Source organism: Symphalangus syndactylus, chromosome 6 (genome assembly GCF_028878055.3).
Source record: "Symphalangus syndactylus isolate Jambi chromosome 6, NHGRI_mSymSyn1-v2.1_pri, whole genome shotgun sequence".
Classification (NCBI taxonomy): Eukaryota; Metazoa; Chordata; class Mammalia; order Primates; family Hylobatidae; genus Symphalangus; species Symphalangus syndactylus.
Genome location: NC_072428.2, coordinates 97,817,415 through 97,830,093, shown reverse-complemented (window position 1 = coordinate 97,830,093; position 12,679 = coordinate 97,817,415). Strand labels below are relative to the sequence as shown.

The 12,679-nt window shown below is 40.4% G+C and overlaps 1 protein-coding gene across 1 annotated transcript in view; it reads right to left on the bottom strand.

The window, feature by feature from the left end:
- Positions 1 to 12,679, bottom strand: part of SLC26A4 (solute carrier family 26 member 4) — a 56,212-nt gene that overhangs the window by 41,864 nt on the left and 1,669 nt on the right. The window contains exons 3-6 of the mRNA XM_063642114.1: positions 11,901 to 12,040; positions 3,118 to 3,228; positions 1,005 to 1,189; positions 244 to 408 (exon numbers count right to left, since the gene is read on the bottom strand). Of these exons, the coding sequence (XP_063498184.1) occupies positions 244 to 408; positions 1,005 to 1,189; positions 3,118 to 3,228; positions 11,901 to 12,040 (601 nt within the window). The remainder of the gene's footprint in view (positions 1 to 243; positions 409 to 1,004; positions 1,190 to 3,117; positions 3,229 to 11,900; positions 12,041 to 12,679) is intronic.

The window sequence follows — 12,679 nt, the reverse complement described above, 5'->3', positions numbered from 1 at the left end:
ATTTTTTCTTTTTTTTCTTTTCTTTTCTTTTTCTTTTTCTTTTTTTTTTTTTAGAGATGAGGTCTCACTATATTGCCCAGGCTGGTCTCAAACTCCTGGACTCAAGCGATCTGCCCACCTCGGACTTCCAAACTGCTGGGATTACAGGTGTGAGCCACTACGCCTGGCCCAGGCTCAGAGAATGAATACAATTGTTTCTGGAATGAACAGTGACCCATCCCTGGAGCAAGAAGCAACACTTACATAGATAATAGAGAGAACTCCATTATAGTTTTTGGTTGAAACATTGAGGACAATCTTTAGCTGTGAGACCAGCACTTGGAAGGCAGCAGCTGTTGTGAAGCCACCAACCAAAGGATCTGCCAAGTACCTCACTATGAATCCAATCTGCAAGCCGCCAAATATCAACTACGATAAGGAAAAGGAAAGAAAAATTAAACGTTTGCCTGAGATAGAAACCTACTATCTGGAGATACTAAATCAAGCTTAATACCAATGAAAACACTAGTAGCCTGCCTGTAGCACAAAAATACTGGTAGAAAAAAATATGAATTTCTTAATGCCCTATCACTCCCCTCCCTCCACCACTCTAAAATTTGAAAACTAAGTGTAATAAAAACCTTGAAGTATTTCCATACATGTACTCAGAAAAGCAAAAATCCATAGCTTATTTCTGTGGCTTTCGGTCCTGTGTCTCCGCTCACCAGAACACTTTTTCTCCTTTGTGGATTCCCGTATATTTCCCTTCTCTCATCCTCAATTGAATCACACATGTTCTTCTGAGCTTTTTTTCTGTCTCTGACTTTGATGATAAGTGAGCCTTAATAAGTGGGGTCTTGCTGACTATTTTAGCATCTGACCTAAAACAACGTAATTTAGAAAATAATTTTGGGTTCCAGGAAATTACTTTGTTTTGTTTTTAGAAGAATCTTAAGTCCATATGCTTTAAAGTTAATTTCAAATAAAAATTACACCAATCTATATTTTACTTGTAAGTTCATTACCTGTATGATTCCAACCAGCAGAGTCAGGGCACTGGCAATCAGGACTCTAGCTGTATCTCTAGCTGCAGTGTCTATCATGGTAGTATTTAATACAGTTCCATTGCTGCTGGATACGAGAAAGTGTTCGTCGGGGGCCATGCTCAGAACAACAGATCCCACCATTAAACTCACCACTGGAAAAGGTCCTGGGGAAAAAAAGTCTCTAACAATTAATCAGTTATTAATCACAAATGTTCAATGTGTCTGCATAGGATTTAAAAATGTATAAAAGATTTAGCTGTGACTAGGAAAATATTGTTTGTTCACGAAAGAAGTTGAGCCGGACACAGTGGATCACATCTGTAATCGCAGCACTTTGGGAGACTCAGGTGGGAAGATCACTTAAGCCCAGGAGTTCCAGATCAGCCTAAGCAACACAGTAAAACCCCACCTCTACCAAAATAAGACAAAAATTAGCTGGGTGTGGTGCTGAGTGCCTATGGTCCCAGCTACTTGGGAGGCTGAGGTGGGGGGATTGTTTGAGCTGGGGAGGTGGAGGCTGCAGTGAGCTGAGATCACGCCACCACACTCCAGCCTAGATGACAGAGCCAGATTCTGTCTCAACAACAACAACAACAAAAAGAAGCTAAAAAAGCAGATATCTCGAGGCGTTCATGACCTAGAAATAGGCGAAAGAGACATGTAGGTAGATTATTGTAATACAACATTCAGGATGCTTCGTGGGTATATCAAAAGGTCGTCTAACCTGTCTATGTGTGATCCTCATGTGTATGGGTGGTGGGGACGGGGATGAGAGCTGTCAGGAAAGGTTTTCTGGCAAAGGTAGCACATACATTGAGTGTTTACTTGTTCCACTCAACTTTTATTTCATATAATCTCATTAATTTCCTAGAGTGTCCAATGTCCTGATGATCTCTGTGGATCTGAGTACCTTGATCAATATCACAGGGTCCAAGTTAGGATTAAAAAAACAGCAAAGGGAGTATGAAGTTTCTTTCCCTTTTTGTAAGAGAAAACATTTTTTCATATCAAATGTCAATCTGTAAGATTTTATATTTTAAAAAATATTATGTTTTTCCAGCAACTGCTCCGTTCACTACTGTTATTTTTATCCATGATGATGATGATGATTCTACCCTTTCATTATGGAAGGCTTTATGGTTTTGAGGTCTCAAAACCCAACCCCAATCACCTGGAATATCTCAATGTATAGAATACCAAAGAGAAAAATCAGCTTCCATGTTCCTCATCTAGTCAAGCACTCAACACTAATTGATTGTCCAAGGTGTGGAAGTTCTTTCAATCAATAACCTCTTTCTGATTTCCTTCTGAGGAAATACAAGTAAGGACGAAAACATGGGTTGGGGATAAAGTAGATGGTTGCATTTATTTCAAGAGGATCATCGAGGTAGACATGTCTAGCCAGCAGATGGATGTAGGAGCAAAATTTTCTCTAGTATAAATGTCAAAGTCACAAAATAGCATTAAAACACTCATTTACTAGGACATTCTAACAAGCGAGAATTCAAATTTTAGGAATAGCAGGAAAACTTATTATAAGCCATACCAAAAAAGAAAGCCAAGCTTAGCTTCTAAATTGTTTTGGTAAGATTTTGCCAGTCTTTTAATATTAGTGATTTAAAATAAGTATGCTCTTTAATTAAATCATGAACATGTATTTGATGAGCATACTTAGTAATTTCTAAGTTAATCTAGTAAAATGGTTGGTTCAAAGACCTTGTGTCATTTTTTCCCAGTCATTATGACTCCAAAAATGGAGTCAAATTTACTACGTTTTTAAAAACCAAAACATGCTAAAATGTTAAGTCAGGCTGTCATTTTCAGTTTTTCGATTTTTCCCCCTTCATTAAAAAAGTTACCTAACATCATTGAATATAAAAAGCAGGCAAAACACTGAAATCCCATTTCCCTGAGAACATTAACACAGATATATTAGGTTGGTGCAAAAGTAATTGTGGTTTTCACAATTAAAAGTATAATTGCGAAAACCGCAATTACTTTTGCACCAATATAATAGAGGTATAATGCACTTAATATAGCCAAAACACTTTAAATATGAGAAAATATAATTGTAAAATATGCTTATAATTACCAACTGAGATATGTCTTGATGTTCCAAAGATAAAGTATGTCAGGATAGGGAAAAAAGCAGAGTAGAGACCATATCCAACAGGAACTGCAGCTAGTAGGGCATATGCCATCCCTGAAAGCACATCCAAAGTGATTACACTCACAAACCAAAGTTATAGTATGCAGAAAGTCCTCAACTTACAATGGTTCCACTTATGACTTTGACTTTACGATGGTGCAAAAGCAATATGCATTCAGTAGAAACCATACTGTAAGTAACCATACAACCATTCTGTTTTTCACTTTCAGTACATTATTCAGTAAATTACGTGGGATATTCAATACTTTATTATAAAATAGGCTTGTGTTAGATTATTTTGCCCAACTGTAGGTTATTATAAGTATTCTGAGCACCTTTCAGGTAGGATAGCCTAAGTGATGACGTTCCATAGGTTAGGTGTATTAAGTGCATTTTTGACTTAAAATGTGTTCAACTTGCAATGGGTTATTAGGATGTAACTCATGATAAGTAGAGGAGCATCTGTCTTTCTACTGCGTAAAGAAGGGCCTTTACACAGATACTCTCAATTTACAGTTTCAACAGATCAGCCTGTCCTGAGTTGGTCTCCTTATCTTGCATGCACACTGGGTATGCTAGGATGCAGAACAGGATCCAAATCACCTGGAACAATGATTGCATCTACAAACATCACCTGCTCAAATGAATTGACTCAATTGATCAGTAATTCAGTCTTCCACTAATCAGATCAGCGGGAAAAAAAAAATCAAGTCAAATGTTGATTAAAAACTTGGTCAGGCCCGGTGTCCTACGCCTATAATCCCAGTGCTTTGGGAAGCCATAGGAAGGAGTAGCAGTTGAGCCCAGGAGTTTGAGACCAGCCTGGAAAACATAGCAAGACTCCATCTCTACAATAAAATGAATGAGCCCAGCATATTGGTTCACGCCTGTAGTCCTAGTTATTAAGGAGGCTGAGGCAGGAGGATTGTTTGAACCCAGGAGTTTGAGGTTACAGCAAGCTATGATCGTGCCACTGCACTCCAGCCTGGGCAACAGAGCAAGACTTTGTGTCTAAAAAAGAAAAAAAAAATTTTGGTCAATTCACTCCAAAGGCTCAGATCAGTTTTGCACAGAAGTAGTTGTGTCTGAGCTCAGTGTTTCTCTGCGTTCTGAGGGACAGAGTCATTGTTACACTGCCCTTTCTCCTTTCTTGGTGAGGAAGAAAAGTTAGACCCAAAGCAAAAATATGATAATCATACTCAGCAGCAGACAAGACAACTCTACCCTGGTGAAGTTGACCAACTCCTCCACTAGGCAATGGCAGCAGCCCCCAGACCCACTAATGCCTGGCTATAGAGAAATCAACATTCTAGTTTACATGAGGGTTAGAAGAGGATAATGACATTCTTTTCCTTGGTTAAATACTTAGGTAGTCAGCGTATCTTACTCTGTTTTACCTCCTCACCCTTCACTCACTCACAATGAGAGAAAATCAAGCCTTTTGACCCTTGAGTCATTAATAAGGAATTACATTTATAGTAGTTTATTAAAAATGGCAACAGCCTGAATATGCTGGCCCCCAGGCACTCAATATTACTTATCAGATAAATGTCCCCAAGCAGGGATGTGGTTAACTAAGTTATGCTTCATACTCGTAATTCTATGAAATGAAATTGATGTGATGCTCAGAAGTATATTCACTAACATGGAGAGATGGGATAAAGGGAAAAAAGTGAGTAAAATCAAGATTCAAAACTGATAGGTATGTATGCTCCTACTTTTATAAAAAATACACTCTCACTCCAGCCTGTGGGAGTGTATGCATTAAAGAATCTGGAGGGGCCGGGCGCGGTGAGTCACACCTGTAATCCCAGCACTTTGGGAGGCTGAGGTGGGTGGATCATGAGGTCAGGAGCTCAAGACCACCCCGGCCAAGATGGTGAAACTGCGTCTCTACTAAAAATACAAAAATTAGCCAGGCTTGGGGGTGGGCACCTGTAATCCCAGCTACTCAGGAGGCTGAGGCAGAGAACTGCTTGAACCCAGGAGGCGGAGGTTTCAGTGAGCTGAGATTGTGCCACTGCATTCCAGCCTGGGCAACAGAGCAAGAGTCCATCTCAAAAAAAGTTAAAAAAAAATCTGGAGGTATTTTGAATAAAATATGAAGTAATTCACATATACAAGAAACACAATACACAGTGAATAATATAATAAACTTTCATGTATCCATCATCTAGCTTAAGAAATAAATTACTGCCATTGCAGTGGAAACTCTCAGTATACTCTTCCTCAATCAAATCCTCTTTCCTCCCTCCACCCTCAGAAGGCAACAATTATCCTGAATTTGGGGCTTATTATTTCCAGACATTTCGTTAGACTTTTATATAGATAAGTATTTATGTGTCTAATAAGATATTTACTAAAATATCAATGGGTTATCTGTATGGTAGGATCAGAGGAGACTTCTAGTTTGTGGTGAAGGTATTTTTTCATGTTCCTTATATGTATTTTCTAGTTTTCTACAATGAGCATTCATTCATTCAACAACAGTTGATTATGCATCTACGATGCGTCAGGCACTGTTAAAATAAAGTCTCTGCCCTTGTGGAGTTTGTCTTCCAGAAAATATATCTATTAGTGCAATTGTTTTAATATATAAATTACAAACAGGAATTGCAATAGTCAGTAGTCCCAAGAGCATGGAATAAAATAGGAAGGTGACTCCACAGAAGGAAGACAAGAAAAGAAGGAGCAGGGGATGAAAGCACAACTTGTCTATTTCATATGGACATTTTTCAAGTCCTTCTAAAACTTCCATTTCCCCAAACTAGGCTCTGCAGTTCTTAATATGCCTGGAAAAGGGGAACCTTTCAGTTTTGATATAGAGTGTCCCATTTAGGGACCACTACTACTCAAATATACTGGAATCATCTTTATTATAAAGAAACTTGGTACAACAGTTTTAAAATTACACAATTTGTAAAGAAATCTGGGGCCAGGTGTGATGGCTCATGACTGTAATCCTAGCATTTTGGGAGGCTGAGGTGGGAAGATCACTGAGGCCAGGAGTTCAAGACCAGCCCGGCCAACATGGTGAAACCCCGTCTCTACTAAAAATACACAAATTAGCTGGGGGTGTTGGTACATGCCTGTAATTTCAGCTCCTCAGGAGGCTGAGGCACAAGGATAGTTTGAACCCTGGAGGCGGTGGTTGCAATGAGCCAAGATCACACCACTACACTCCAACTTGTATGAGAGAGAGTCTCAAAAAAAAAAAAATTAAAAGAAATCTGAGCCATTGATTTAAATGATAGAATTTCTCTGTTGGTAGTCATGATTTATAGGATGGTGACATATACTGACAAAGCAGGTGCTAATAAACAGTTGAAATTTATATTAAATTTAAATTTCTTCTAAAGGTAAAGCCTTCCACCATGTGAGGACGCAGCAAGGAGATGGGTCCTCACCAGAAACTGAATCTGCAGGCACCTTCATGCTGCAGAAATAAATTTCTGTTGTTTGAACAAACAAATAAATAAAAGTCAAAAGGAGAAAGCAGACAGCAGACTCCTTAAAGTTGTGAATAAAAATAGCACTACAAGGGTTGCATCTATCTTTTGCTGTCTGATGGGAATTTGTTTTAATAACAAAAATCAGAAAGATCCCATCATCCTTAGCAACTTCCTGGCTTCCCAGTAACCTGAGCTGGTCTTCTTGGAGTCGTTCTACTACTCCTCAGCTGCTCAGCCAGTGGTTACGTCATGGACATTGTCATCACTGGAAACCACACCACCACCTCCAAAATCTGAATTTTGAGCCTCTCTCCAGCTACAGCCTCCAAGCCTTCCAGCTCACCTACTGCAGAATCCTTATTGCAACATTTATTTGCGCTCACGAGGCTTCTGATCAATTAACCGATCCACTTTCTCCCTATCCTCCACACCTTCCTGTCTTCACTTCCACCCTTGCCCACAGAGATTCCACGGAATTTTGCAAATATTCTTAACTCCCTTTTTTCGCTCTCCCCTTCCTTCCTTTTCTTGTCTGGCAAAACTCCAGTTTGCTGACCTCAAACATCCACCTTTTCCATGACAGCCTTCGAGCAGCTAGATAAACTGGACCGAAGGCATCTACATCTGGGCTAACCAATTTCATGTAAAATGTGTGACCACAAGTGCTAGATGGACACTCAACACTGCCTGGGGACCCAATTACATTTCCTCAGGCGGTGTGTCTTTCCTCTCCTTGAGACAACTATTCAAACCTCCCATACTTACCTCAATCTGCCCAAACCCTTCTCCACCAGACTCAAAGTTAAGAGACATATTTTGCATTTAATCGAAAACACAGAATCCATGAGATGCTCCCAAGTTGCTTTTCATCAAAATTTCAAACCTGTCTGCATCTGCACCATTTGGGCTATCTTCCTTTGAAAATGGAAGAAATATCCCTCCTGCTTTTAAGGAGTAATTCTCCTAGTTCTGTTCTCAAACCCCTTCACGTTTGCCCCTTTTTACTACTTTGCTTCTAGTTATTTATCTTGTACTTCTTGCACCACAGATCTCTTTCTTTCTACTAGGTCGTTCCTATCGGTTCACAAATAAGTTCTAGTATCTCCCATATTGAGAAAAACAAATTCTCCCTTCACTCTATTTTCATCTCCTATCTGCCTCTGATTCATGGCAAAACTTCTTAAAAGCAGTCTGTAATCCTTCATCATACCCCACCCCTCAGGCAAATTCAACACTCTCGGCCCCTCTATGCTTTTTTTTTTTTTTTTTAACCTTCTCTCTTGGCTTCTGATCCCACATTCCTTTGGTTGTTCTTTGTCTTCAACTTCCTGCGCCCAGCTTTCTCAGGTTCTTGGCTGCCCCTCTCCTTGCCTTCCTAACTTCTAAGTACTCTGGCTCCCTTTTCTTCTACACCTGCCCTTTCTTCCTAGGTAATCACAGGCATTCCCACTCTTGTAAGTATCACCTCTTCAGCGATGCTTTCCTGATTTTTATGTCTAGCCTAGACCTCCCCTCTGACTTTCACACTTGCAGTAGCTCCCACTTCTCTATGTGGCATCTCCACTTAGATGTCTCACCCCTGCATCTCAAACTTAGCATATCCAAAAGGAAACTTGATTTCCTATCCCAAACCTGCTCCTCAGCCTGTCTTTGCCATTTAGATAAATGATGTAATGATCTATCCGGTTGCTCAAGCCAACAACCTTGGAGGCATCTGTGATTTTCATCCACACTCATCACTATGTGTCAGTGATTCTTGCTGTACAATATATTCTAGATCTTGCAGGTCTCTTCATAGCCTGCCTCATCTAGTTCAAGCTGACACACCTGTTCTCCCTTTAATTCACAGCAATATCCCCACAGGGCCAGGAATAGGATGAGGCAAATGAGGTGCCTAGGATACAATATTTAAAGAGGCATTCTGAGAGTGAGTGCCTCCCTTACCTCATCCTAATCCCAGTCGTGCCTCAATTTATTTCATGGTTTACTCACCCTCCCCCACTGCACTCACCCACACTACAATTCTTCCTCTTCCTCCCTGGAAAATACTAAGTTTTCTGGCCTCAGGGCCTTTGCACCTTTACCTGGTACACTCTTTTTTTCTGCTTATCACATGGCTGTCTCCTTCTCATTCTCTTGTCTTTGACTAAATTTCACCTTCTCAGTAAGGTCTTCCTTGACCATTGTATCTAAAATAGACCTCCATTCCTAGCTGGGCACAGTGGCTCGCACCTGTAATCCCAGCACTTTGGGAGGCCGAGGCAGGCAGATAACTTGAGCCTAGGAGTTCAAGATCAGCCTGGGCAACACAGTGAAACCCTTTCTCTACAAAAAATACAAAAATTAGCCAAGCATGGTGGCATATGCCTGTAGTTCCAGCTACTGGGAAGGCTGAGATGGGAGGATCACCTGGGCCCAGGAGGCCAAGGCTGTGGTGAGCTGTGATCTCACCACTGCATTCCAGCCTGAGCAACAGAGCAAGACCCTGTCTCAAAAAAATATAAAAATAAAGACCCACCTTTCAAATTAATCCCTATTACAGTATATTTAATCCACCACAATAAATATTGCAATCTATAATTATTTTTCTATTTATCTACTCCCCTCAAAATAATTTTACAAAGCTCCATGAAGTCAGCACCTGTGCCTGTTAATGAACCACTGCGTCCACATGGCTGGATACCTGGCCTACAGAATTAGTTTATAAATATTTATTAAGTGAATGAATGATAAACGAATGTATAAGTGAGCCAGATTAACCTCCCAGAAATTCACCTTACACAGAAAACTTTATAGAGATAATGTTTCTAGAAAAGCATATTACCCATAAAGTAAGGAACTACACAATAGACACTGGATTAAAATCCCAGCTGTACCACTTACCAGCCACATGACCCTGGGCAAGATTTAATAGATTTTTCCCCTACTGAAAATGAAATAATAATAGACCTACCTAGCAGGATTGTTATGAGGATTAAATGAGATAACTGGCAACATTCTTACTTAGCATAGTGTCTCATGCTTATAAACAAAATGAATTCTTATAAGATACTTGTCTATGAAAACTGGGGAGACATGGAGCATGAACCACCATTTTTCATATATAAAGAAGATTCATTATCAGGAATGCAATTCAATCTTTTTCACTAAATATACCATCTATTATGTGCCTGTCTCTGTGCTAGGCACTTGCTGAACAAACATGAATTAAGCATGGTTCCTGCCCCCCCCGGAGTCACAGGGTGTCACCATGTCACAGCCCTTAGAGCACAGTGTAGAATACCTGGCATTGTTTAACTTAGGAACCGCACAGCCCATTCTAGTCTCTCTTCCGTCCACCTTTGTGATTAAGAACATGCTTGATCAGGCTGAGGCTCCACCCTGGGTTCATAGGCCATCCTCCTTCTCTGCGGGCATCTACCTGGCCTGATCTGAGCAATCTTGAAAGCTCCATAGCCAAATTTTAGCTCACAATATTGCTCAACATTCATTACTAGCTTCTGAAATAGTCTATTTTCAAGCCATCCCCCCCTACCCTACTTCCCATCACTTGGCAAACTCAGACTTAGCCATCAGGGAAACTCAGCTTTGACATTCAACTTCCAGGAAGCTATTCAAGATCCCCTAAGCCCGCTTTGAGTGAACCTCATTTGCACTCCCTTAGCAAGTAATTTGCACTCCCCTGCCACAGCCCTTATCACATTGAATTGTTATCTCTTTCTCCATTGGACTATGAGTTCCTTGGAAGCAGAGGATGCATCTTATTCATGTCAGCATACCTAGTGCCTGGAACGTATTAGGTGTTTCACAAATTATAATAAATAACGAAACTTCTGTTTTCATGATTCAGGGTCTTTGGGAAATTGGTCAGGGTGTTGAGGGTGGGGCAGAAACGAGATGGTGGGGATAGGGGACAGAGAAGAATGCCATACTGCTAGGCACCAACTATACAACAGATTTATAAGATGCTTATGGGAATATTATGGTATGAACTCAGTTTATAAAAGAACAAATAACCATCTATCTTGGCACATTTTCCCACAAAATAAAAAGAGGATGAATTTTTTTAAAAGGGGATGAGGGGCAGGCAAAACATTCATGTGGAGTCCAGGCTAGGAAGCTCCCTTCACTTTTCCTTAAGCCAGTTTCAAACTGCTTAAGATCCATGTGTGGGAGGCTGGGTGTGGTGGCTCATGCCTGTAATCACAGTACTTTGGGATACCAAGGTGGGCGGATCACTTGAGGTTAGGAGTTCCAGACCACCCTGACAACATGGCGAAACCCCATCTATACTAAAAATACAATAATTAGCTGGACATGGTGGCACATGCCTGTAGTCCCAGCTACTCAGAAGGCTGAGGCACGAGAATCACTTGAACCCGAGAGGCAGGGAGATTGCAATGAGCCAAGATCGTGCCACTGCTCACCAGCCTGGGTGACAGAGCAAGACTCTGTCTCTAAAAAGCAAAACAAAACAAAACAAACAAACAAAAAAGATCCATGTGTGGATATAAAATAATTTAATGTGCTGCAATCATCATTTAAAAAACCTAAGCATAATAGAACAAAGTGAAAGATTAGCATATTGTAATAATAAATATTTTACAGGAACTTTAGATATATATGTATATATCAGGATGTAACACATATTTCTTTTTTTTTTAATCTTGACTTGAAACTCTTTACACATTTCTTATTGAATTGTGGTCAATGAAAATTGAGAAGCCGGCCGGGCCCAGTGGCTCACGCCTGTAATCCCAGCACTTTGAGAGGCCGAGGCAGGCGGATCACGAGGTCAGGAGATCGATACCATCCTGGCTAACGCGATGAAACCCCGTCTCTACTAAAAATACAAAAAATTAGCCGGGCATAGTGGCGGGCGCCTGTAGTCCCAGCTACAGGGGAGGCTGAGGCAGGAGAACGGTGTGAATCTGGGAGATGGAGCTTGCAGTGAGCCGAGATTGTGCCACTGCACTCCAGCCTAGGTGACAGAGGGAGCCCCCATCTCATATAAAATAAAATTTAAAAAAATTGAGAAGCCACTGCCTAGTATATGCCTCTAAATTGGACCTCTGCACCTAGTGGGGCAGCAGTTTCCCAGGAAGAGAACTCTAAGGAAGGGGAGAAAAGAGGTGACTCTCTCCACTAAGGGGCTCTACAGGAAAGACAAAGGCCTTGAAGGGTAAGCAAACATCTGTCACAGACCTATGGTCGCTGGGGAGAAGTGTTAAACTCCTGCTGGAGATCAGAACTCTCAATCCGCCAACATCTTACCTTGCAGTGTGGCCACTAGCCCAGTACTAACTCCCGAAATGATGTCACTAAGCAGCCATTCCTTGACTCGGTATTTGGGGAGCCACTCCAAGATGGGCAGGAGAGTCTTTAGCACACCAAAGGCTCTCTTTCTTGAACAACTGTCAAAAAGCAAGAAAACTGGGTTTTCAATCCAATCTCAGCCACAACCATTCTGCAAATCACAAAGTTATGAACTGGATTCTGCTAATGTTTATAACTATTTAGAAAAAGAATAAGAATTTCCTGGAAAATAATAACCCTGAAGTGCTTACCATGCTTTTGCCCAGACCTGTATCTATCCTTTTAAATGCACTCTTCGAGAGAACACAGGATTAAGTGTCTCACCCCTCGCTCACCTTTTTAATCCTCTGAGAAAATATTCTTACACAAAAACCTATTTTCTGGTCCAGCCAGAGACTGATGGATGTGGAGTCTCTAAATGGAGATTAATTTTCAGACTCGTAATCCAGGTGCCTTATTATTATTATTTTCTTTAAAGAAACACACTGAGTATATTTTGGCAATACAAGCCTGGAGCTAGTTTTTACAAAAATCTTAGCATGAGGAATGTATACCTTATACCTTGCTACTTAGTAGTTTTTAAATTCAATGACCTATAGATAAAAGAAAAATATCAAAAGTAGGTGGTATAACTCCTGATTTGAAGAAATTGTTTTTTAATTAAGGCATTTATGGGACGATTGGACATTTTAATAATGACTCAGTTTTTGATATTAAGGAGTTATTTTCAGATATTA